The following is a 26,306-nucleotide window of genomic DNA, read 5'->3' as shown; positions in this document are numbered from 1 at the left end:
CAGTAACACTCATTAAAAAATGGGCAAAGCTCTTGAAAAGACATCTCTCCATGAGAAGATGTACATATGGCCAATCACATGTGAAAAGGTGCTCAACATCGTTAGTCATTAGAGAAATGTAACTTAAAACCATACTGAGGTAGTTCTTCAAACCTACTACAGTAGTTCTAATCAGAAACATGGAAAATAACCAGTATTGGGGGCGATTTGGAGAAATTGGAACCCTTGCTGATGGAAATGTTACACTTGTGTAACATTTACACATAGGTGAATAGTGCACTTACAGTCTGGAAGCAGTCTGGTGGTTCTTTAGAATGCCAAATAGAGTTGTCATGTGACCCAGGAATTCCACTCCTGAATGTATCCAAAAGAATTAGAAACAGAGACTCAGACAGTTGTACACCAGTGTTCATAGCAGCATTATTTATAGTAGCCCAAAGGTGGAAACACCCCAGATGTATATCAACAGGTGAATGGGTAAACAAAAGGTGGTGGAATATTCATACGATGGAATATTCAACCTTAAAAAGGAAGGAAATTCTGTCATAGACAGCAAGTAGAAATTCTGTCATAGACAGCAACCAGGGGTTGAAGGGAGTGGGGAATGGGCAGTTACTGTTTAATGGGGACAGAGTTTTGTTTTGGGGCATGAAGAAGTTTCAGAAATGGGTAGTGATGATGGTTGCAGCAACACTGTGAATGTAATTGATGCCACTGATTTGTGAAGAATGGTTAAAATAGTAGTTTCTAATGTTATATGTATTTTACCACAAAATTTTTAAAATTATTTAAGTATGATGATTTTAAGAAATAGGTCTTATTGAAAGATGGGTTTGCCATTTGATGTGACTACCTGGTGTACCTGAAAAATCTTATGATATGTAAGTGCCCTGTACAGGTTATAAAGCTGCATCTGATAGAAATGAATTACCTGCCTGTCCATGGGAACGCAGAGGGTGGCAGTTTTGGCTTGGAAGTGATGCAGTCATTCTCTCCTCTGAAACACCTCTTAGAACCAGGATAGGTGAAGTTGGCAGTATGTCATACAAAGAAATAATGCACATTCGTCACCATAGTCTTCTAAATATGTTTCCCTCTGAGGCAGTTTATTTATTTATTATAAAAGTGAAAAATAGATATCCAAGGAAATAGTGAAGAAATTTACTTTTTTTTGTTTCTGAAGCATTTTTTTAAAAATTATTTATTTATTTATTGTAGCTGCATTAGGTCTTTGTTGCTGCAAGTGGACTTTCTCTAATTGCAGCAAGCAGGGGCTACTTTTGTTGCAGTGTGCAGGCTTCTCATTTTGGTGGCTTCTCGTTGCGGAGCACGGGCTTTAGGTGTGTGGGCTTCGGTAGTTGTGGCTCTCGGGCTCTAGAGCACAGGCTCAATAGTTGTGGCACACGGGCTTAGTTGCTCTGCAGCATGTGGCATCTTTCCGGACCAGGAATCGAACCCACGTCCCCTGCATTGGCAGCAGATTCTTAACCACTGTGTCACCAGGGAAGTCCTGTTTCTGAAGCATTTTAAAGCAATTCATGGACATGATGTCATTTTACCTATAAATACCTCAATCTGTATCTCTAATTGATGGTAATTTTATTATGGCATTAATCCCAGAAAGGATAAATATAATTTGTCTCTTCAGGGGAAGGAGGTAGAATTTTTTTTCTTCTGAAAATTTTCAAACATTTGGAAAAGCTGAATAAAACATGCAGTGAACACCAGTGTACTCACCACCTAGATTGTATAGTCAGTCCCTAATTTTTTTCAATCGCATAACTTTTCCAGAGGTCAGCAAACTGTGACCTGCTGGCTGCTTGTTGTAAAGTTTTATTAGAACACAGCCAACACCTGTTCATTTAAGTTATTATCTGGGGCTGCTTTTGAGCTGTAATGGCAGTTGAGTGTTGCAGTACACATATGCTCATTATCCTAGAGGATTTACTCTCTGGCCCTTTTGGCAAATGTATAACTGTGTAACCCAGACTCTTAGCTATGTAGAACGTCATCAGCACCCTTGAAATTTTCCTCAGCCCCTTCCCATCCCAGTTAGTCCCTGCTGCTACCTGCAGGCAGCCATGGTGCTGATTTTTTCTTCTGCCATAGACTAGTTTTTCCTGTTCTGGAACTTCATATAAGTGGAATCTTAGTATGTGCTCCTTTGTGTAAGGTTTCTTTCACTCAACACAGTATTTTTGTGATTTACTTTGTATATGTATGTCAGTAGTTCCTTTTTGTTTTTATTGAGATGAAATTCATGTAATATAAAATTAACTGTTTTACACTGTACAATTTAGTGGCATTTAGTATATCCACAGTTTTCTGTAACCATCACCTCTGTCTAGTTTCCTAATGTTTTTATTACACTAAAAGGAAACCCCTACCCATTAAGCTCCCCATTTCCCCCCTTTCCCAAGCCCCTGGCATCTACCTATGGATTTGCCTATTCTGACATTTTATTTAAATGGAATCATGTAGTTTGTGACCTTTTGTGTCAGTCTGCTCTCACCTCATGTAATGTCTTTGATGTTCACCCGTGTTCGTGTATCTTGTTAAACCAGTGTTTATGGTTGAATCATAGCCTGTTAACCACAATGTCTTTGTCTATTGATGGTCATTTAGGTTGTTTCCACCTTTTGGCTGTTATGGATAGTACTGCTATATTCATGTACAAGTATTTGAGTATCTGGTTTTTTATTTATTTTTATTTATTTTTTGGCTGCATTGGGTCTTTGTTTCTGCACGGGCTTTCTCTAGTTGAGGAGAGGGTGCTCGTCTTTGTTGTGGTGCACAGGCTTATTGTGGTGGCTTCTCTTGTTGCACAGCACGGGCTCTAGGCACGCTGGCTTCAGTAGTTGTGGCACCTGGGCTCAATAGTTGTGGCACATGGGCTTAGTAGCTCCATGGCATATGGGATCTTCCCAGACCAGGGCTTGAACCCGTGTCCCCTCCATTGGCAGGCGGATTCTTAACCACTGCACCACCAGGGAAGCCCTTGAATAGTTGTTTTTAATTCTCTTGGGAGAGTGGGGTTGTTGGGCCACGTGGTAGGTATATATATATTTAGCTTCTAGATTTGCCAGGCTGTTTTCCTAACGGCTTGTGTATTACACTCACCAATAGTGTATGAACATTCTCCTGGTTCCACATCCTCATCAACGTTGGATGTCATTGGTCTTAATTTTAGCCATTCTTTTAGGGATGGAGGTGGGATTTTTTTTTGAAGCTGAAAATTCTAAACTCTGTTTCTCCTGTGGATGATTTTATGTGGACTGCTGAGTGATATAGTCAGCAGCTTCCTAAATAGCCTTCTCATGGCTACAGCAGAAGTAAGTTCTAGTAAGTTTCAGTGACATTTATTAAAAGCCCAGAGTACAAATTTAAAATGTCTGAATGCCGTTAATTTAGCCCAGGTACAGTGGCTGAGGCATCACTCGACAGTGTGTCCCTGAACCCAGTGTATCTTTTTCACGCAGTATCCGCAGGACTGTTAGCAGTGGCGCTGCCTGGGAGCGAGCTGAAAGTACATGCTCCGGGAACACCTCAGACTTGGGATGGGATGGGCAGTAGGTGTGTTTAACAAGCACACAATGGGATTTTTGGTTTTGTTTTGTCTTTGTTTTTCACTTTTTGTGGTGGAAGATTTAATGCATAATCAAAAGTAGAGAGAATATGATGGATGCTGCCACCATGTGCTCATTACCTGTCTCCATCAGCTAGCCACATTTTGCCAGTCTTTTTGCGTCTGGAACTCTCCTTTTTTTCCCTGAAGTACTTGTAGACATCATGTCATTTAACCTGTAAATACATCAGTCAGTATCTCTAATTGATGGTGATTTTATTTTTAATTGAACCACTCTGCTGTCCTCCCATCTAATAATATTAATGATTATTTCTTGCTAACCTCTTATATCCAGTCTATTTAAATTTCTTCGCTCAACATTTTGGTAATTTTATTCATTTCAGGATTCACAGTTTTATACATCACATGTGTGAGTAATTCTTATGTATATCAAAACTTGGGACCTTAGGTAGTCCTCCCTCAGAGCTGCTTTTCTCAGCTTGTCTTCTGTCTGGTATAGGCCTGCAGTGTTGTCTTTTCCAGAGAAATCTGGAAAGTGCTCGGCTAGCCTATGATTCTGAAGAATGTAGCTTCTTGGGGAGCCTTCAAGGAAGTGTGTAAACTGCTAAGTGTTCTAGATCCCCAGTCAAAGGTAAAAGCAGGAAAAGTGAGGGAACTACTTCTGAGGCTGCATGAGGTGGCTCTTTTGCAACTAGGTTCAGGTTGGATCTTTTAGATGCAGTTGTGTATGAAGTGCATAAACAGTTTTTCAGGGAGTGGGGGCCCTCAATCAGATGATATTTTTAAGTAGTTTGAGGTTGTTGGATTGTAAGGTTGGGATTTTGGTAGTATTGAAATGACATTTTGGCCAAAGAGCCCAGGAATGCCCAGATACTGACATGTCTGTCACCTTCCTTTCTGACGTCAGTAATGATCGAACCATTCTTTCAGAAAACGTAAAAATTAGCTAAGAGGAATTCAAGATTCCTCTTTATTTTTAGATGAGCCACTACCAAGTACTCCTTTGTGGGGCTTTCTTGCCAAAACACAACTTAACTCAAAGGCCTTTGAAGGCTTCTGTTTGGGAGCCCAAGTCAGGCCTTCCCAACTGGCTGGTCAGATTAAAGGGGAGGTGAATGATTTTCCAGCAGCATAGGGAAGAGTATCCCTGGCCACCTGGCAGACAGTGTCTTTAAGATGTGTTTCTTGTAGACAGAATATAGTCAGAGCTGTCTTTTTTATCCAGGCTAACAGTCTCTGCCTGTTGAATGGGGCGTTTTGTTCATTTGTGTTTAGTGTAATTGTTACTATGGTTGGATTTACTGCTGTTGCTATTTTTTTCTGATTCTTTCATGTCTTATTTATTTCTCTGTTCATCCTTAAGTGCTTTCTTTTATGTTAAATAAATGTAGAGTACCATTTTGATTCCTTTGTTGATTTTTTCCTTTACTTTAAAAAAATTTATTTTCTTAAAAATAAGATGTAAGTGGTTGCTTATAAATAAATAAATTAAGCAACAGATTCAGTCATTGTTTACCTAGGAACATCTATATTTTACATTCATTTTTTGAAGGATAGTTTTATTGCATGTAGGATTCTTGGTTGACGGGTTCTCCCCCAGTACTTCAGACGTCATCCCATTGCTCTCTTGCCTCCATTGTTGCCAGTGAGACATCACATTTTACTTGGCTTGTTGTTCCACTTTCGGTGGTGAGTTGTTTTTCCCTTGCTATTTTCCATAGTTTTTCTTTTCACCTTCAGCAGTTTGACTCTGATATGTCTAAGTGACCATCTATATATTTATCCTGCCTTTTGGTTGGGTAATGTTTAATCCTATTTTCGCTTTGTAGATTATAGTTTTCATCAGATTTGGGAAGCTTAAGAGCATTATTTCTTTAGAATATTTTTTGTCTTTGATCTTTCCTCTCCTGGCACTCACATTATATGTGCACTGGTATGTGTGTTGTTGCTCCACGGGTCTCTTGAGGCTCCTGTCGTTTTTTCAGTCTTTTCAAATCTTTTCTTTAAATTGAGTAGTTTCTATTGATTTATCTTCAAGTTCACCGATTTTTCTACCATCTCAATTCTGCTGCTGAGCCTCCCTTCTTTATTATTTGTGTTTATTGAAATCCTGTGTTTTTATCTGTTCTCATAGTCGCCTTGAAGTCTTGCTCAGCTGTGTCCCACAGTTGGGGGAACTCAAGGACAGTTTCTGTTAACTTCCTTTTTCTTTGGTATGGGTCACACTTTCTGGTTTTTTTTGAAAGTTTCAAAAATTTTTTGTTGAATACCGAATATTTTAGTTAATTGTAGCAACTCTGGATTTGATTTTTTCCTTCTAGGAGTAGTGATTGTGATGGGGTTTTTTTGTTTGTTTTGTTTTGGTTCAGGAACTGGCCTGGTCTGAATCTGGCAGCCATCTTCCCTGTAGTGTGTGGTTGCTGATGTCTCTGCTCAGTTATTTTTTCTTGTTTTTATTTTGTTTTTGGCTTGCCTTTCCAGGAGTCACCCCTGTGTCTGCACAGCACTTTAAAAACATATTCCAAAATTAAGGAGGGTGGGTAAAATATATTTGGAAAAATACTGATGAGTGTTGAAGCCTAACAGTGAGTACGTGGGTTTGTTGTTATACCTTTTCTTTTTCTTCCTAATGAAAAAGTAGGGGAGAAGTATGTAAAAATTAAGTATTTCATTGGAACAGCAACAAGATGGGAAGTAGAACAGAACAGCAACATACAGTGGAAGTGTACTGAGTAGTGATTGTGGTCATGTATTTACTCTGTGCAGGGAATTAAGGAAAGTATGTTTATGTCTAGAAAACTCAAGAGCATCAACTGAAAATATTACTAGGGTCTTATAAAGGCCTTGTAAGATAGTGAGGTAGAAGGTATGCATAGGGAATGGTTGACTTCTGCAAAGGCAGTGTCAACTGAAAATGGTGGAGTAAAAGGCATCTTAAGTACAAGCTACTTGGAAAAATTCTTAATCAAAAATGAGACCCACACATCGTCAGACTTTATCTGTTGATTACAGCAATAGGAAGCTGGTTCTCTAAGGGACAACTTGATGAAAGTGAGGAAAGCTATGGGGATGGGTGGGCAGCACAAGGAGCCCCTGAGACAGATCTGCAGCAAGCCTAGCCTCTGGAGCCAAGCAGGTGGCGGGCAGCAGCCTGAGCCGTGTGTCCCTACTGTGTTGCAGTCGGGGCGGTGCCCGTCCTCTCCAAAGACTCCATGTCAGGGAAGAAGGGCCATCGCTTTGGCCAGGTGAAGACCCCGCACAACCCCTTAGACTCCAGCGCCCCCCTGATAAAGAAGGGGAAGCAGAGGGAGGTCCCCAAGGTCAAGAAGCCAACCTCGTTGAAGAAGGTATGTAGTGTTTTGTTTGAAATTGGGCATATGAGAAAACCTATACACTTTTCTGTATCCGTGTTACTCCTTTTTAGATTTTAACCTGTACTCTCATTTGAACCTGCTCTTATCAAGATGCATGCACGAGGCTCTGAAAGATAATCCCTCTCTTTCCCCACGTGGTGGTGTGCTGGAGCGTGTGAAGCAGGGCATCTCAGCTGCCGGAGGGGATGCCTTGTTTATTTATTTATTTATTTTAATACTTCAGAGTGACAGGGACAGAAAACCGGAAATGGGGGGAGTATGTTCTCATTCACCTTTTTTCACCTTCTTCCTACCTGAGGCAATCGGTCTGATGCTCAGATTTGGTAAATATTGGATACCTCCTGGCATATGTTCTTTGACTTAATTCTGAAAGCAGCGGGTGGAGTGTAGTGGGTCTCAGGTAGAGGAAGGCATGTTTTGCCTGGGGCCAGATGACAGCTGAGCTGCACAATTGCATCAGAGCCCAGGACTCGCCTGCCCTTCTCTGTGCACCCCAGGCGAGCTTGCTGTTCCTGGGTTGTGGGTGAGAGAGTTGGGCCAACCCATTGCGGGGTTGGGGAGTAAGGGCACAAACAGGCACGATGCCAACCAGCTGAACTTGGGTGGCTTGTTTTGCAGAAGAGTTTTTTTTTTTATGATATAAGTAGGTGTTTTGATTGTTTATTTAATTTTAAAGATTATTTTGAAAGAACGGCAGGAGAGAAAGCAGCAGCGTCTCCAAGAAAACTCTGTGAGCCCAGCTTTTGCCAGTGACGATGTCCAAGATGTGCAAGACGGAGAGAGTGGTGGTGATGACCAGGCCCTCGAGCAACTTGACCCCTCAGGTACCCAATTCTGTTGGCTTGCTTCTTTAAAGAGTCCTTCAGGGGGGCGGCTGTGTGCACAGCCAGTTGTCTGGGCTTTGCCCAGCACTGTTCCCTGTGTGGTAAAAGCAAGTGGGCATTGGGCCTCAGGGATGCAGAAGTCTTCAGTCTCCTAGCTTGACAGTAGGAGGACGTCCCTGTGGGCAGGTGGACCTTCTGGAGCTTCTGCTCCTGGAGGGTGTGAGGGACAGAGGGGTTGATCTGTGTGGCACTGGATGGCCCTCGCAGTGTGAAGTGCCATGAGAGTTAACGCCACTAACTGCAGAGCTTTTCGCCCACAGTGTGTGAGCCGTGGTGTCATACCAAAAAATGGGTTCAGTAAGCTCTTTATTGAATTGTACATTCAGAGGTGTATGCAGATCATAAGCATATAGCTTGAGGACTTTTTACCCAGGTCAGAAGCAGAACAGCCGCAGTCCCCATGACTCCCGCCCAAGGCCTCACTCTAGTCTGCAGCCCCACCCATGAGCTTTTGGGCTTCATTCCAGTGGATTCTTGCAGTGTGTGCCCCTCTGGCCAATAGTATGTCTGCAGCCATAGAGGTAGTTCCCGATCATCAGCGCTGCGTAGCGTCCAGGTGTACAAACATGCCAGGTGGTACGTGAGTGTTGTGGGAGTTTCCACTTTGGGACCATTAGAAGCAGAGGTGCTGTGGGATGTATATAGGGAACATGAGCACCCCTCGTGCTGGCGTTTCCCCAGGGTGGATCTTGGGCTTGGGTCCACTGCCATCCAGCCTAGAGGCCCCTGCCACACAGGCTGCCAGGGGTTTTATGAGCTACGCCTGTGGGTGGTGGAGAGGCCCCGGGGCATTGTCTTTCCTGGCAGGTGAACTCCTGCCCCTGGCGATGTTACCGCACTTGCACTTAGCAGGTGTCTAGAAGTAACCATTTGAGTGTCCTGAGTTGTTACTGAATCTCGTCTGATGGGTTTAAACACGGCTGTTGTGGCTCTGCCAGTTTAGATGTTCAGTTCTCTTTTAAGGGTGATTTGATAAAAGAATGGTTTCAAGCATTTAAGTGCAAAAATTGCAGAACTAATAAACCTGCTTTTAAAACTTACTAATAAGAACTTCAGGTTAAGTTTCAAAATTAAAAAATAAATTTGGCCGCTGAACCACACATTTAAAAAGTTAGGGAACTCCCTAGCAGACAGTCCAGTGGTTAGGACTTAATGCTTTCACTGCCAAGGGCCCAGGTTCCATCCCTGGTTGGGGAACTAATATCCCACATGCTGTGCAGCGTAGCCAGGAAACCCAAAACAGTTAAAATGGTAAATTTGGGGAATATTTGCCACAATAAAAATAAATGAATAACTGGGACTTCCTAGGTGGCACAGTGGGTAAGAATCCGCCTGCCAATGCAGGGGACACAGGTTCGATCCCTGCCCCAGGAAAATCCCACATGCCGTGGAGCAGCTAAGCCCATGCGCCACAACTATTGAGCCTGCGCTCTAGAGCCCGTGAACCACAACTGTTGAGCCCATGTGCTGCAACTATGGAAGCCCATGCGCCTAGAGCCCGTGCTCTGCAACAATCCAGAAGCCCGCGCACCACAATGAGTAGCCTCCGCTCGCGGCAACTAGAGAAAGCCTGTGTGCAGCAACAAAGACCCAACACAGCCAATAAAATAAATAGATAAATAAATAAATTTATTTAAAAAAAAGTAAATGAGTAACTAAATAAGGGGCGGGGAGGCACCTCCAGGCAGTGCAGAGAATTGCCTGGTTCTTCTGGTTTCCCAAGCCTTCCTGTCACTCTACCCGCTGTGATGCTCGGCGGCTGTGATGCTCGGCAGCTGTGCTCTGGCGACACCCCCCCCGCAGGTGCTGTTGGGCATTACCTGCCTCAGGCCCCTCCATCAGGAGCCATGCTGTGACATCTTTCTCTGAAACTCCAGGGGCAACAGAAGAGTCGGCGTCTTTTACTTCTGTGGCGGAGAGCAAGTCGGCAGAGCAGATGGGAGCTGAGCCCCAGATGGAGGTGGAGGTCTGCCCCAAGATCCACAGCCGGCGGTTCAGGGAGTGAGTGAGCCGGGGAGCTGTGCCCGAGGTGGGGCCCGAGGTGCTGTGCCCACTCTGACATTGGGCATTGAGTTCTTTGCCTGCCATGTCCAGCACAGTGAAACTGCGAGGCTGGGCCCCGGTGTTTTCATCCTCCAGGCGGAGGGTGACCAGGACCTGGTCGTAACACATGCCAGGGCTACCTGATCTGGTCCCGAGACATCTCTGTCCTAGTGCCATGATGCCAGAGGTGCCCTTGAATCCAAGTTTGTGGTTGGGGAAACGGGTAGTGAGGTGACAGCCCATGTCATCTGGGTTCCCTCTCGTGTAGTTTCTATACATAGGGCACTCCGTCTCCTTCCCTCCCACTTTTCTTCAAGGTAGACTCTCCAGACATTTGTTTTTATGAGGAGAGTGCCTGGGGGTGGCTACCCTGGAGACACGGGGCCCAAGAGGTCTTTGTTTTTGTCCCTTATAGTTGGAGGTGGAGAGGATGCCTCCGCCCATACCTTTCATAAAATTCTATCAGTCAGGAATTCCACCTTTTTGACTAGTATGGCTCATCAAAGTGTGATTTCTTGAGAGGGGCTGTGCTCTCCACCTCCTCTGAGGTGTGCCAGGAGCAGCGTGCTGGAGTGTCACGGCCAGTGGAAAGGTGACCATGTCTAATGTTTCTTTCAGCTACTGCAGCCAGATGCTCAGTAAAGAAGTTGATGCTTGTGTTACGGACCTGCTGAAAGAGCTGGTTCGTTTCCAAGATCGTATGTACCAGAAAGACCCAGTCAAGGCTAAGACCAAACGCCGACTTGTGTTGGGGCTGAGGGAAGTCCTCAAACATCTGAAGCTCAGGAAGTTGAAATGCATCATCATCTCTCCCAACTGTGAGAAGATACAGTCAAAAGGTAAGGGTACTGTGTGGTCCCTGGCGTGTGGCCCCCTGCAGTACGTGCCCTCTAGCCACCACACACCTGTCAGCAGCTGAGGGGTGCCCAGGCCTCCACAGCTCAATGTGTTTCATTTTCTTTTAACTGAGTAATTTGTTTCCAAAGTTTGTTGGATCACCAGGTGCATTACTGTATGAGGCAGCTGGGCCCCCGTGGTCTTCACGAGGTGGTTCAGGCTGGCCCTCGCAGGCCTCTGGCAACAGGGGAGGGCGTGCCTCCCTGGTGCAGCACACTGGGTGCAACACACTGGGTGCAGTGCTGGTTTGCTCTGGAGCTTTGGGGGAGGGGTGTCACTGGTCACACCACAGAGGTTTCGTGACTGGCAGCTAGGTGGTACCTGCGTTGGGCTTTTGACCGTTTTAAATGTACTTGCTCAGTCTGTGACTAACTCATCTGTCCACTAATTAAAGGTGTGGGTTTGTCCAAACACTTGCCTGTCTTACTGATGCTGGAAGGTTGGCTCTGTTTTTCGGGATGGGATATGCTGGGCTAGGTGACCGACAGACAGATGTCTGTGGCATCTCCCGTTGGCCCTCAGCTGGTCCATTTTGTGTCTTCCTCAGGCTGTGCAGTAGAGGGGTTGGTAGTTAAAAGGAGAATGCGAATGCCGTCATTCACACACCGGTCCTCCACCTTCGTCTAAACGTTCAGAGTCCTCCGTTCCTATTCCTCTCTCCCGAGGGGTAGACTTCCACTCGGCTAGAGCTGCGCTTTCAGGGAACCAGTCCAGATCCTAGTGCTGAGCTTTCCTGGTGCTGTTTCCAGTCTGAAGATGTGAGGTGTCCTGACCTGTCTGCAGCACCCAGGGGCCCTGGAGCAGCAGTTGGACCTGCTCATTGCCAACCCAGTGGGCTCATCCCTGTCCTAGCTCAGGTCAGGTCCATCCCTGCCATCGGAAAGGAGTCTCAGGGGACCTGCCCGTTTGTGTGAGGGCAGTGTCCCCACCTCAGTCCCATGGCAGGTGCTGGGCTTGACGTGAATTACCTCTCAGGCTCTCAGCCAGCCGCCTGGACCTCCTCTTAAGTGGGTGCGTCGGGCATTCTGCAGCTCCTCTTCTGGAATCCTGTTGGGCTCTGTGCCTCCTGTGCAGCTGTCATCCTGGGGACGGCCTCCCCCGTCTCCTTCTGGGGTGTGGTGTTTATTGGCTCCCATGCGCTCCCTTGTCTTGGGGTGTGCATATCCCCCAGCTGGCTTATGAGGAAAGGCTACGTGGCAGCGCATCTAGCAGGGATGCTTGAGATCCAGTCTTTCTGATTTCTGCCCTTTTTCCCTTTGCTCTCTTTTCTCTCGGGAAGCTTGTGAGAAACTTCCTTGTGCCCACGGTTCTGGGAGGTGGGCCGGTTTGTAGGCAGTGCCCTCAGTTCTGGGACATGCTGTTGCCCTTGTGCTCTGAGTCTCCCTCCAGTTGGTCCTCTCTTGGCTCCTCCTGGAACCACGGTGCTCAGATGCTGGGCCTCCTGCATTGCTGTTCTCCGGTTACTTTTCCTCTTCTTCCTTTCACCTTTCTTTTGGTTCTGTTTTCTGTAAGGATTCTTCAACTATGTTTCTTAATCTTTCTATAGAGTTTTTCATTTCTGCTATTGTTTTTCATTTCTGGGAGCTATTTTTATTGTTCTCAGAAGTTTCTGTGTTTGTTGCAGGTACCGTTGCTTCGTAGATGTGTTTCCTCCCTGAGAATCATAAACGATGTGAAGGTTCCTTCTCCCTGCACAGCCTCCCTTCCCAGATGGTTTGCTGTTGTGATCTCATGGTAGAGGTTTCTGCAGATCCCTGAGTTCGCTCGTCTGTTTGTCTTTACTTTTTATTTTTAAAACATTTCTTGGGCGCGCCGTGGAGCATGTGGGATCTTAGTTCCCTGACCAGGGATTGAGCTCGGGCCCCCTGCGTTGGGAGCACGGAGTCTTAACCACTGGACCACCAGAAGTCCCCTGTTTGACTTTTAACAGCTACTAAAGCTGACTAGAAATCTGAGGGTGGGACTGGCATTTAAAGGCTTTGAGCTGCATTTGAGGGCAGTGGTTCTCAAACGGTAGTGAGCGTCAGAGTCACCCAGGAGGCTGGTGAAGACACAGATTCCAGAGTTTCTTCCTGAGCAGGTCCAGCAGGCCCCCAAATTTGCATTTCTAGTAAGTTCTTAGTTGCTGCTGCTGCTGCTGCTGCTGCTTCAAGGACCCCAGGCTAGAACCTCTGCTGTAGGATGACAGCTGGGCTGCTGCTCTGTTGGAATGCACCCTACCAGGTATCTGACTCCATATTCCCTGGGGAGGGACTCTTATCTCCTGCTGGGAGTCTGGCTGGAAAGGGCAGGGGCTTGACCTCTACCCTGTGACTTTGTCCTTGTGCCCACAGTTAGAAGTGGGGGCCCAGTGTCCTGCAGACCTGCTGCCCTTCCTCACCACAAGCCCAGCACTGGAATGTCAGCTGGGTGAAGTGGGTCTGGACACCAACTTGCTGTCACCTCGTCTGAACTTCACCCTGTCTCTGAAGTGCCTGGTGCTGCCAGTTCGTTGCCGAGCTCTGGGGAATGAATTCTAGGGTGTGGACGGCTGGATCTAGGCCTTTTCCCACTGTTGGCTTAGGTCCACGAAGTCAGCTGTTTGGGTTTCAGCTTCCAAATTTTTTTTGTTCACGTCTTGCATTCTCCTATGGATTTTCATCTTTAGAAGACAAACCAGAAAATGGGAATGTGTGTGTTCAGTTGACAGTCTGCCTTGCTCCATCTTTGAGCTCCCACTCCTCTGACTGTCCAGGAACAGAGCTGAGAGTGTGCTCATGGGCACCTTGCGGAGTTGTTAAGCTTTGAGGCATGAGGAACTTGACTGTGTTTTAGGAATGTTTCTTCCTTGAAAGAGTGGGCCAATAGATCAATAGATTGCACTCGTTTTAAAGGTAAAATTTAGTTTTACAGCGTGGGATTATGTTAAAATACTGTATTTGCGTCTGCCTGATAATTACTCTAAATGGAAATTATCTGATTGAGCATTGCTTGTTTTAAGCTGTCTTGCTGTGGAACTTTGAGAAGTCAGCACTTGGAAGTGCTTTCAGCTCCCACTAGTAACGTCCACTGGGAGCTGAGGTGAGCAGAACCATCTAGACTTGGCTGCTGTGTCAGGGAAAGCAGTGCATGCTGCCAGCCTCCTCTCCCAGGGGAGTCAGACAGGACGCACTGAATTCCTCCAAAACCAAGATGTGACAGCAGGTGTGAAGTGTCACGTCATTTAGCAGGGAAACTCCTTGGGGCTGGTCACGTGGGCGCCCTCTGCCTGGCATACCCTCAACATTGCAGACTCAGGTTCAGCATAATCCTCATATGCACTTTGGGTACAGTAGCCACTCTGACCAGATGGGGTGCCGGGGGCCCACCCCAAGCCCAAGTTCAGGGACTAGGCAAGGGTCAACCAAGTAAGCTGGCCTTTTTAAGGACGGCAGCCATCAGGCCAGTCGCATTATAGCTCTTCTCTGCACACTGCTGAAATAGCCTTTGCAATCAGTTCCTGAGTTGGGGTGGACACAGGGCAGAGACAGACCCTTGAGTGAGAGGCCACGGGGCTGATGTCTAAGAGGCTCGGTCAGTCTCCCATGATGAGTTGAAAATATCTCAGTGTGAGAAACACAGCCATCACCTCACGTCTGGTCCTTTTCCCCACCTTTTGCCCAGGACTGTTTTTTTTTTAAAGTTTATATTCCAGAGATTGCTTTCTCATCACCTTTGTACTCTTCAGGTAGATCTGGGGCAGTGGGGTGGGCAGATTTAAGGGATGTGGGGCTTAACCATTAATCCCCAGTCAGACCAGCTACAGAATGAGTTCCCAGTTCCCTCAGAGCAGTAGACTGTGCATTTGAAAAGTTCCTCTTTTGAAAGAAGATTAGGTAATCATATGTAATTAGGTACCAGGTGATAGGAGATCTTGGGAAGTTTTTCCTTCTTGTGTAGTTGTGTGTTAGGTCGGGATATGGTCCATTTGCAGAGGAACTGGGGCAGTGCCACGCTGTGACCTCCTTCCAGATGCTGGGTTCAAACAGCTCACCATGCAAGGGGACAGGATTCAGTGCTTCTTACTTTCCTTTGAGAGTAAGTCCCCCAGGTTCTTCCCACCACCCAGAGGCAACCACCATTGTCGTATTTTGATGTGTCCTTGATAGTCTTTGTGTGAGAGAGAGAGAGAGAGAGAGAGCGCTGGCATCCTGGCTCCCATTTGTGCCCTTGCTCTTTTTAGCATCGCGGTCTGGCTCTGGACCTTCCCATTCCTCTGGCTACACAGTCCTGGGCTGACGGACACTTCAGTTGCATTCAGATTTCTGAAGTTGTAAACAAGGATGTACCTTTCACACTGTAGTTTCTTTTCTTTTTTTCTTTTTCCTTTGGCATTCAGGATCTTAGTTCCCTGACCAGGGACCGAACCCACGCCCCCTGCAGTGGAAGTCCACTCACTGCCTTTCTTACTGAACATCTCTGTAGGTACATTCCTAGAACAAAACTGCCTGTGCACTTAGCAGATTAACGCACCTGCACACTGCGCCGCCCCCCGCCCAGGACACTGGCCCCCACAGCCAGGCGTGCCGCTTCCTCCCGGCTTCCTCACCCTCTTGAGGAGATTCTGTTAACGTTTTCTTGTGAGGGGAGATTTAAGGGCTTGGCATTTTCTGTAAATTGTTAATTCTTTGCCCATTTGTCTTTTAGGATGTTAGTCTTTTTTATATTTGTGTGTACTTTTTTTTTTAATAAATAAGAGCCCCTTTGGGTAAGACTTTTGGTTTATCGTGTGCCTGTTTTTCTTTAAACCTTTTTTGACCATGCAGAAACTTTAGGTGTGTATATGTTTGTATTTTTTATTCCTGTTTTTATTGCATCTAGGTTTTATGTCATTACTCAACCTTCCTACTCCAAGGTTATTAAAGATTTTTTTTTTTAATTCTGCTTTTTTCCTGGTTCTTCCATGTTTTCATTTTTGTTGAGGTAGGGTACACTTTAGTCTAGGACGAATCTTTGCAGAGGCTGCCCCACTGTCCTTCCCGCACCTTCTCCAGTGCGTCAGCGCGCTTCTGCCAACCTGCTCATGCGCCACACATTTGGTTCATTTCTGGGCCTTCCATTCTGTTGCTCTGTCTCCTTATTACGTTCTTGTGGTTTTATAGCAAGCCGTAATACCTGGTGATGCTAGCCTGACGTTAGTTTCTTTTTTTCAAAAGGTTGTTCTCATTTTGTGTATTGAGTTGGCCAAAAAGTTCCTTCAATTTTTAAGTAAAAGTAAAAGACACATTTTTCATTTTCACCAAGAACTTTATTGAACAACATATTCACTGTTTTATTCCACTACATTCTGCCATTTTTCAGGCAGCTTCATAATTCCATCTTCCCAAAACTTTTTTCGAGCAAAGAACTGTCTCAGGTGCCTTTTACAGTATTTCAGGGAATTAAAATTTTTTCCATTAAGAGAATTTTGTAAAGACCGAAATAAATGGAAATCTGAAGGTGCAATGGCTGGTGAACACGGTGGATGAATCAGAACTTCCCAGCCAGGCTGTAACAGTTTTTGCCTGGTCATCAAAGAAACATGTCGTCTTATTATCCTGATGGACGGTTATATGTTTTCTGTTGACTAATTCCAAATACTTTCTGTCGAATGCTGCTTTCAGTTGGTCTAATTGGGAGCAGTACTTGTTGGAATGAATCATTTGGTTTTCCAGAAGGAGCTTGCAATAGAGGACTCCCTTCCAATCCCACCACATACAAAACATCACCTTCTTTGGATGAAGACCGACCTCTGGTGTGGTTGGTGGTGGTCCACTTAGCTTGCCCACGATCTCTTCCATTCCACATTGTTGTATCAGATCCACTCTTCATCGCCTCTCACAATTTCTTTTAAAAACAGAAGGCTTTCATTATGTTTCAATGGGGAGCTACATGAGGAAATGCGGTCAAGAAAGTTTTTTGATTAACTTATGTGGAACCCAGACATCAAAGTGATGAACATAACCAAACTGGTGCAGATGGTTTCAACGCTTGATGTGGATGTCAGTTACCTCCCACGTGGTGTAATGCTGACTGTTCTCAGTTAATGTCTTGATTTGATCGCTCTCAACTTCAACTGGTCTACCCGACAGAGGAGCATCGTCCAGTGAGAAATTTCCAGCAGGAAACTTCGCAAACCACTTTTGACATGTTCAATCAGTCACAGCACCTTCTCCATACAATGCACAAATCTTTTTTTGCGTTTCAGTTGCATTTTTACCTTTCTTGAAATGATAAAGCGTAATATGCTGAAAATGTTGCTTTTTTCCCCTTCCATCTTTAATATTAAAATGGCTACACAGAAATTCACCAATTTTGATTTTTTTTTTTAATGCACGCTGACATGACGGCTATCACATGCAATCTAACAAAATTGTTTCGAATGAAGTAAGACAACTGAATGCTACTAGAGACATCTTACGGAAGTTACAGTATAAAAAGTTCTAGGTTAACATAGAATTGACGTGATCATATTGGATCATTCCACCCAAGAGCATAGGAGCCTTTTGTTTAGATTTTCTGCTGTGTTTCACTAGCATGCTGAAGTTCCCCTGTCAGTCTCTCATGTTTCTTGCTGTGTTTATCCCCACCTGTTGTAGTCTGGCTGCTGTCGTATATGTGTAGAATCATTTCTTCAGTCTAGCTGGCTGATGCTCGCACGTGTGCAGACTGGCGGCTTCTGCATCACTCGTGCACGGATGCCTGGACGTGCCTCTTTGGTTGGTAGTAACTCATCCATGCTGCTGGGCTTCTGGCTCCGCAGGCACGTGGCCCGTATGCAGGGCTCCTTTACCCTCTCTTTGCTCACAGTGCCATCCCCACCCCCTCCTGCCCAGCTGGTCCCTCGCTGGGAGGCAGGGTTGCAGGTGCTCAGTGACCTCTTTGGGCTCTGGATTTCCATCTCCAAGTGGGGGGCAGCCTCCCCACAGGGTTTTGTGAGGATGTAGGAGCCAGTCACATGTGGCCATTAGACTGAGGCCTGGCACATAGTAATCAGCGAATAGTTGCTAAGACTTCATTTTTCCATTACGCATGGCGCCAGCTGTTGACTTGACGTGGACACGTTTTATCGTCTCTTATTGCTTTTAGACGTGTCTTTTGGAGAGCTGATTTCTGCCACGTGGCTGAGAGTAACAGTGTACTTGCACCGCAGGGACTGGCTCTCTCCTGGTGGGCCTGGGGCACTGGCTTGAGTAATAAGGAAGTAGCCAGGAGTGTCACTATCTGTCGGGAAAAGCCCTTGGCGGCCATTGTTGCCAGCAGGCTCATGTGGTGAGCTCGCCTGTCCTCTTTGTTGTCCTCTGACCAGGTGGGCTGGACGACACCCTGCGCACCATCATCGCCTCCGCCTGTGAGCAGGACGTCCCCTTTGTGTTTGCTCTCAACCGCAAAGCTCTGGGGCGCAGTCTGAATAAGGCTGTTCCTGTCAGCGTGGTGGGGATCTTCAGCTACGACGGGGCCCAGGTGAGATGGGGAGGGGGCACCGGCCCGTCTTCCTCACGGGAGGGAGTCTGGAGGGGCGCTGGTTGTCTGTGCTTCCCCAGCAGAGCAGCCCTGAGCCCCAGGGGCCCCAGTCTGGAACACAGCAGCCTTGGCGGCCTTGTTTTCTTAAAAGCACAGAAGTGTGATGCCAGACTTAGCTCTGGGCTCACTGCTGCCACAGAGGAACCTTAGGCAGGCCTGAGGTCAGCACCGCGGGCGCCCTGTGGAGGGCACCATCACCAGTTTGCAGGGGATGTCACCTGTGCTCTTGTTTCTGCCCAAGGACCAGTTCCACAAGATGGTCGAGCTGACGATGGCGGCCCGGCAGGCCTACAGGACCATGTTGGAGAAGGCGCGCCGGGAGCTGCCGGGAGAACCAGGGCCCCTCGCCCCCGCCAGCCCACCCACAGAGGGCCCCGGCTGCTCTGCAGAGGATGGTGCCCTGGCCCCTGCTGGAAAAGAGGAGCCACACTACAGTGAGTACTGGGGGGAATGGAGTCAGGGCTGAGCATCCTCTAAGTCTTCATCAACCCTGATTAAAAAGTCAGGGCGCCCAGGAAAGCAGCATGGCCGCTGTGGCAGGACTGGCTGCAAAAGGCCCTGTTAAGACCTGGCCTTTGTTTAAGAGGTGTTCTCAGACTTGGGAGGGCTGGTCAGTGGGTGTCTCAGACAGGCCTCAGGTCAGAGGGCAGCCATGAGGACGGCCGCATTCCTGGTGGGGTCATCAAGGCCAACATGCGTGGAGGTGTTTGATGCTGCTCACGAGGGTGCTGCAGCGGGGGACTCAGGTGTGAGTCCTTGCCAGGCCCCATCTAGGGCAGGCTGTGTGCTGCTTGCTTTCCCAGAGACTTCCCTTCCTGTGCCCACCTGCCCATCAGCTGTGTGCTTTCTTGTTTCCAGTTGAAATCTGGAGAAACCATCTGGAAGCATACAGTCGATGTGCCCTGGAGCTGGAGGAATCACTGGAGGCGTCAACCTCTCAGATGATGAACTTGAATTTATGAGAAGAGTCCTTTCCTGTGTGTTTGTGTATTTGGGGTAAGGGGGGGCAGTGTTGAAAGACTTTGGGGCCTTTTTCTTCTCAGTTCTTCGTTGACCTAGTGTGTGTTTTGTACGACTGTTTAATTGGGAAGTTAACCAGCAGTGTTTGTAGGCAACCAAAAGCTGCGAGTCCCATGGACAGGGAGTCAGTATGCTGGCGTAAACCTTTTCACAAAGCCTCGGGATGCAGCCTAGGCTCTCTGAGTGCAGTATGAGTCTGGAGAATGCTGGAAAAGGTGGTACTCGGAGTATTCTGCTGCTAAGGGAACGCCTCTCCACTGCAGAATAGCTGAGCCAAGTTAGTTTGTGGAAAGCAGCGGCGGGCCGAGGTGATGTGGCTGGGAGGCGGCGGGGGTTCCAGCCTGATGTTCCTAGTCCCGGTGACCAGCACAGCCCTGCAGAAGCTGCCGGATGGGCGCTGCGGGAGCCAGTGTTAGAGCAGGAGGGGCGGGGGTGAGCGGGTGCCTTTCTCAGGATGTGGCTTTTCAGCCAGAAGATTTGGGGATACTTGGAGGGTTTGCTAAAATGAGCCTCAGAAGGAAAATCAGTTCTTTTTTGACATGAATTATTCCTTTTATTCTTTATTTTTCAAAGAAACAATGTATATTGAAGTTCCTAAATTTCAATTTTGATAATCTACAAAGATTTTCTTTCTTTTGTAAATGAACATATTCTGAATGTGGTTTCTTTCTTAGAGGCCAGAAGGATAGAAGTTTACTTTCGTATATTCCTGTAAGTAAAGAGGGCTTATTTATTTTGAATAAAGAGTGATTATTTAATTTCACCAGCGACTCCAGTCATCTTGGTCTAATCAGTGGTCCTACGTCCTGATCCATGTCTTTTGGGCACTCTTCTCTGAACTGAAGGGGACCGAGCAGGGAGAGGTTTGCTGCGCTCAGACCTCTTTGGTCTCAAAGTAGTGACTGCTGAAGTCTCAGACCCTTAGAGACCCTGTTGCTGGACCCGCCTCGGTCCAACCTGCTGATGTGCTGGTCACGGGAAATGGCAGGAACAGAGTTTCACTGCGTTGTGCTTGTCCAGCAAGCAAGGTATCATGTGGGCTTCGAAAATACTGTTAGTTGAATTCAGTCATGCCAGAAGTACCTCTGAGAGTGAGTGGCCTGTGACGAGCAAGTACAGGTGGAATAAGGAGTCGGAAATGGCCTGCTGTGGGGCCGGGGCTGGTGGCAAGGTGGAGGTTGTCTGTGTGAAGCACCGGTCTGTCTTCTCATCTGTCTTTCCTGTGTGTGCCCGGCTTTTCCATACACTTTCTGAGCTGTTTAAATGAGGGACATGCAGTCCACCAAGCTTTCCATCCTGTCACAGCTTTCTCCCTCAGGGCCACCAGGAGGAATAGCAGGGAGGTCTTTCCTCCCCTCCCTGTGTCAACTATACTAGGTTTGAAAATAGATTGAGAGTAAAGTTTCCAAAATGAACTTGGAGAAGGTTAAATAGCTTGTCCGCTGCACTCTGCAGTCTAAAATTATAAAACTGATAAGTCAGAAAGTCATGAAAAAGTCTGCTGGAGATGCAGGTTGTCTGTACAGAGCCCCTGAGGCCTCCGAGTCTGTGGTGTTTGTTGAGATTAGCTGAACAAAGTAGGTGGGTTTTTAACATCACATGCAGCTACTGAGAGGGTTCGCTTCTCGTGTGACTTAGGTGCTGAGGTGCTCTGGTCATGGTGTCACTTTCCTGACAGAGGCCACTGCTGCAGGTGACACAGTGGCCTGCTCTGTGCTGATGGTGTCACAGGAAGCAGGAGGTACAAGCATACTTCACTGAGAAAATGTAGAAAGAACTATTTTTTTCCCAAGTACAAGCATACTTCACTGAGAAAATGTAGAAAGAACTATTTTTTTCCAACAGTTCAGGGAATCAGAACTCATCCTCATAACCACATTTCCCACTAGAACCCTGCGTGTTGATGTTGTGGTAACTGGAAGTGTCTGTTTTGTTGGGCATGAAAGTGCTCTGACTGTATCCAACCCGAGGGAGAATCACAGCGCCAAGGAAAGGGCCCCCGCCCTGGAGCATTCCACTCCGCAGCTGTGGCAGCTGGAGCGGTACCCACACGAGAACCACAGTGAGAGCCGATGGGTGTTCTACCAGAAACCCCGCCACAGGTCGTGTGGTGGTTTGTGGGCTGGCTCAGCGTCCGTTGGCAAGGGGGGGCCAGCAACTGGGTGGGCAAACAGGACAAGTAACCCCAGAGCCAGCCGCCCTCTGGAGCCTTGTTCACAGAGGATCCTGGATGTGACTGGCTGGAAATGTGTGCTGCTCCTGTACCAAGGTACCCAGCTTGAGAACACAGGGGTCTGAAAACAGACTGTGGTCATGAGGCTGAGGAGACATCCATTTGCTAGGGTCACAGGGTGAGTACAACATTTTTTTTAAGCTCTTTATTGGAATATAATTGCTTTACACTCTTGTACCAGCTTTTGAGGTACACCAAAGTGAATCAGCTGTATTTATACACATCTCCCCACATCCCCTCCCTCCCGAGACTCCCTCCCACCCTCCCTATCCCAGCCCTCTGTCATCACCCATCATCGAGTTGATCTCCCTGTGTTATCCAGCAGCTTCCCACTAGCTATCTATTTTACATTTGGTAGTGTATGTATGTCAACGCTACCCTCTCGCTTCGTCCCAGCTTCCCTTTCGTTGTCCCCCACCCCCGCCCTGTGTCTTCAGGTCCATTCCCTGCATCTGCATCTTTATTCTTGCCCTGTCACTGGGTTCATCAGTACCTATTTTTAGATTCCATATATATAAGTTAGCATACAGTATTTGTTTTTCTCTTTCTGGCTTACTTCACTCTGTATGACAGACTCTAGGTCCAGCCACCTCACTACAAACAGCTCAATTTCATTCCTTTTTATGGCTGAGTAATATTGCATTGTATCTATGTGCCACATCTTCTTTATCCATTCATCTGTTGATGGGCATTTAGGTTGCTTCCATGTCCTGGCTATTGTAAATAGTGCTGCAGTGAACATTGTGGTACATGTTTCTTTTTGGATTGTGGTTTTCTCTGAGTATATGCCCAGGAGTGGGATTGCTGGGGATAAGTACAACTTATTTTTAACAGAGGTTTAGGTTTTATGATAAACTGGCATTCCATTAAAAAACGTCACTCCACAAGCAAAAAAAAAGCACCTGCAAGGTTACAGGCTGAGCAGCCCTGGCCTTCACATTTACACACACCCACAGCAGAGTCTCCAGGTGCAGCATGAATAGCTGGGGAACCAGAAGCGCATGTACAGGGTGGCCTCAGCAGACCCGCACCACTGTGAGCCGGGAGATGCGCACGGCTGACTACTGGCTTGCCCACCGTTCGCAAGCTCGGCACCCAGGCCCTGGCCGTGAGTGGACAGGTGTGCACTGGACGCTTTAGAAGACAGGCCAGAGCTCTGACGTTAGTGGGGAATAACACAGGGTCTCCAGTCCAGGCTCCTGAGTTTGGACCTCAGCACTCAAGGCTGAAGGCGAATTCTGGTCATCTGGAGCCCCGCCCTTCCTGTCCCTTGGAGCCGAGTGGCCAAGCATGGCAGCGGCTCCACCGCAGTGAAACCAGCAGTCTAGGGGCAGCCCCCTCGCAGGATGTGAAATTACTCAGGTTGTGTGGGAGTGACCCTCAGAGTGTAACAGCAGTGCTTCTGGAAGAGGAACCGTCAGGCACACTGCTGTCTTAAACAGAGTTTCCATCTGTAGCCTATTAACCTTCTTGGTTTCCTGCTTCTGCCAGACTGTCCCATCTAAGCACCTAATTAAAAAGGAGATGTTCCGGCTGCTGTTGCAGGTCCACTCAGCTCTGTGTTCTCCACTGCACACGTGACGGCCGCACCCAGCAGGCAGGGAGGCAGCTCACTGCTCTGGGGCCTCCAGGGCTGCGTGGCAGGTGGCAGCAGGGTCGGCTTCCGGTTGAGGTCAGCACTGCCTCCTGGTGGCTATAAGGTGTCCTGGTTGCAGCTTTCCTGAAAAAACAATGTGGACTTCCAGTTCCTGGCAGAACAGACGGGCCTTGAGTCCCTTTCCCATGTGCTCCCAGTGGGGTCTGGGGTCCCTCAGGAGGGAAGCCTGTGCGTGCTAAGCTCTGTCGGGGGGTTGGGGTGGCCGTGGAGGTTTCTCGCTAGAACCAGCTGGCTCGCCTGACTTCGGTTTCCTGTAGGGGTCCCACCCTGTGCTGACTCCCGTTCAGGGATTGGCCCCAGGCTAGGGAGCTACAGGTGAAAGGGTGTAGGTTCCAGAAAGCAGAACTGCTCAGTGGGCCAAGAGGAAGTACATGGGGTCCAGTGGCAGCACGGGCACCCAGAGGGGCCACCATTCTCCCAGACCCCTGCCCTCCCTCGGGCCGGACACATACCCACGCCTTCCTCCACCTCTGCATCATGCGGTCGTGCTCCCCGGCCACGGCCTTCCAGGTGGCAAGCTCTCTGGTCCACCTCTCCTGTTGGGGCGCCTCTGCAAGACAGAGGCGGGGCTCCAGGTCTCAGCTGGCAGGCCTCCGTGGCCCCCTGGGGGCCCACCAGGCACTGACTCCGCGCTGTGAGCTAGGTGTTGCCTCTCTGCTGGGCTGAGCCAGGCTGAGGCAGCCAAGCAGGCAAGGGTGAGGCGATTACCCCTCGGGCCTCGCCTTCCTGGCTGTGGGGGCTTCCACAGTCAGGGTCCCCTGCCTGCCCTTCCCCAGGCAACCAGTTCCCATGGCACTGCTCCCCAAGGTCACACTGGCCCCATCCCCCACATTTCAGTGGCACTTTCTGTGCAGCCAGGAGAGGGGCTGACGTCCCAGGCCTCACGGGGCCATGCAGACGTTCTGGGGCTCAGGGCGGGCAGGGGCTGCTGCCGCCTCCCTCAGGTGAGGCTGGGCGCTGAGGCTTAGAAACCAGCTGGGGCACCAGGGCTGGCGTCGTGTTACATCACGTGCTGCTTGCTCCGCACTGCCCTTTTGTGTTTGCCCCTGAATTTTGAAAATGAGTTCCTTGTAGGGCTGCCAGGGTGGCACAAGCCTGAGAGCCATACTTTTTCTTTGTAAACATAAAAATGCACCCCGTTGTTACTACAGTTCACGTGACTAATTTCAGAAATGGGTTCCAGGGACTTCCCTGATGGTCCAGTGGGTAAGACTCCGAGCTCCCAGTGTAGGGGGCCTGGGTTCAATCCCTGGCCAGGGAACTAGATCCCGCAGGCATGCCGCAACTAAGAGTTCTCATGCCGCAACTAAGGATCCTGCATGCCACAGTGAAGATCCTGCATGCTGCAGCTAAGACCCCACTCTGCCAAAATAAAAAAAAGAAATGGGTTCCAAAGACCTGAGCCCTTCAGAGAGGAAGTCGAATTCTTACCCTGAGCAGGGCTAAGCAGGCCCAGTGGTCCCGGTGCCCACACAGCCCACCCTCGGCCGGCGGCCCCCAGGATGACACAGGAGGTGGCCCTTCACTCCAGAGGCCCTGCAGGGGCACCTGACTCAACATGGACTTTGAATCCCAAAATAAACATTTTCTAACACATCCTCCTCCACCACCACCTGTACCCCCTGTAATGGGGGGTGTGGGGAGGTAGAAAACACTGAGCTGTTCTGATTGCTCATGTCTTTCAGCCCCTCTCCTGGCTTTTGTGTCTACTGTCTGTAGAGTGACTTGGGTATAAATTTGCCTGCCATCAAAGTCAAGGCCTGCTCCTTCCTGGCTGTTGAGCTGTGGGACCTTGGGTGAGTCACTTCACCTTCATCGTCTGTGAGCTGTACCTCCCTTATAAGGTATCTGGGTTAGATGCGGTCCAACAGTAATGGCCCCAGCTGCCTAGTTGCTTCTCTGGCTATTCCTGCCTAGCTATTTGCTGACAGTACCATTCACCTGACATCTGAATGAGAGATCACAATTTTTAAGGCACACTTAAAAGAGTATTCATTTTATCTGGACAGCAATAGGCAGGGGCATTTTACAGAAACGACAGGAATGGGGGTTCTAGATGGGAGCAAATGTTTGTAATTTCCTTTTCTCTGTAACCCCCACTTAAAGGACAAAGGGTCTTTTACAGTATTTTACACATAAACTCTTGAAAATGGACAGAAAGTAGGGGAAGTTGGGAAGCAGAGGGATCCGTGGAAATGGCCTCAGGAGAATCAGCAGACCCAAGCACACGGGGTCCCAGGCCCGTAGCGGGGAGACACTCAGGAGCTTGGGTGCTGTGACAGGGAGCTGGCACGCAGGCCACTTCAAAGGCTGTGCAGAGTGGAAGCACATGGGCCCCAGGGTCCTGTACAGCCAGGGAGCTGCCCTCCCTCTGCTCCAGAAGAGACTGTTGGTCTCGGAAAGCACAGGACGGGGGACCTGGGTGGTACCCACGCTGAAGGCAGACAGGATGGTGGCTTTCTATACGGAATGATGAGGCCTCAGCCTCTTGCCAACCTAAGTCCTCACTGATAGCCCAACCTGAGCTCTGGGTGGCCTGCTGCTCCAAGTGTGGGCTGTAGCCGGAGGCCTTCCGCACAACGGTGGAGGGTGCGAGGCAGACCGGCTTCCTCACTAGTGCCGTAGGAATCTCCTGGAGAAGGTAACACGAGCACGTTAGAAACACCAGCGTTTCTAACGTGCTCTCAGGAAGTATGAATGCTGCCCGTCCAAAGACCACACCTTGGGTAGAGAGGGCCTCATAGGAGGGATCTTTGTGCCCCTCTCTTACATGTAACCAATGATTAAAGGTCCCAAGACTTATGAGGAAACTAAGACAACCACCAAAGAAGGGCAACTGGGAGGGAAAAGGAAATGGAGAATCCTCTCAGTAACCTCAGAGAGGGGAGAAGACACCGCATCCCCAAGACAAGAAGAGAATGCACTCACGGTAGAACAGAATGAAAACCTCTGAGTAATAAAAAGTGTGAGAGCGGGATGAAAACCAGCAGGTGTGCAGATTGAGAGACACTAACAGAAGCAGAGGTAACAGGAAAGAGAAGATGGACAGAGGACCAACAACACATCTTGGAAAATACTCCCAGAAAGAACA

At 48.1% G+C, this 26,306-nt stretch overlaps 2 protein-coding genes across 14 annotated transcripts in view; one reads left to right on the top strand and one right to left on the bottom strand.

The window, feature by feature from the left end:
- SECISBP2 (SECIS binding protein 2) overlaps positions 1-20,089 on the top strand; it is a 38,524-nt gene extending 18,435 nt beyond the window's left edge. For 10 of the 12 annotated variants that reach the window (XM_057720534.1, XM_057720533.1, XM_057720531.1 and 7 more), the window contains 7 exons: positions 6,767-6,933; positions 7,637-7,784; positions 9,722-9,845; positions 10,506-10,726; positions 18,091-18,245; positions 18,547-18,739; positions 19,164-20,089. In XM_057720534.1, the coding sequence (XP_057576517.1) occupies positions 6,767-6,933; positions 7,637-7,784; positions 9,722-9,845; positions 10,506-10,726; positions 18,091-18,245; positions 18,547-18,739; positions 19,164-19,267 (1,112 nt within the window). In that variant the 3' untranslated portion in view covers positions 19,268-20,089. Of the gene's footprint in view, positions 1-6,766; positions 6,934-7,636; positions 7,785-9,721; positions 9,846-10,505; positions 10,727-12,408; positions 17,481-18,090; positions 18,246-18,546; positions 18,740-19,163 lie in introns of those variants that run through there. The other 2 variants (XR_009051219.1, XM_057720535.1) reach the window with 2 other exon arrangements.
- Positions 20,090-21,834: 1,745 nt separating this feature from the next.
- The window catches only part of SEMA4D (semaphorin 4D), a 120,088-nt gene continuing 115,616 nt past the window's right edge, over positions 21,835-26,306 (bottom strand). For both annotated transcript variants that reach the window (XM_057720412.1, XM_057720413.1), the window contains exons 19-20: positions 23,668-23,765; positions 21,835-23,278 (exon numbers count right to left, since the gene is read on the bottom strand). In XM_057720412.1, the coding sequence (XP_057576395.1) occupies positions 23,252-23,278; positions 23,668-23,765 (125 nt within the window). In that variant the 3' untranslated portion in view covers positions 21,835-23,251. The remainder of the gene's footprint in view (positions 23,279-23,667; positions 23,766-26,306) is intronic.

The sequence above is a fragment of the Hippopotamus amphibius genome, chromosome 2, assembly GCF_030028045.1.
Source record: "Hippopotamus amphibius kiboko isolate mHipAmp2 chromosome 2, mHipAmp2.hap2, whole genome shotgun sequence".
NCBI lineage: Eukaryota > Metazoa > Chordata > Mammalia > Artiodactyla > Hippopotamidae > Hippopotamus > Hippopotamus amphibius.
This window is presented reverse-complemented; position numbering and strand designations above follow the sequence as displayed.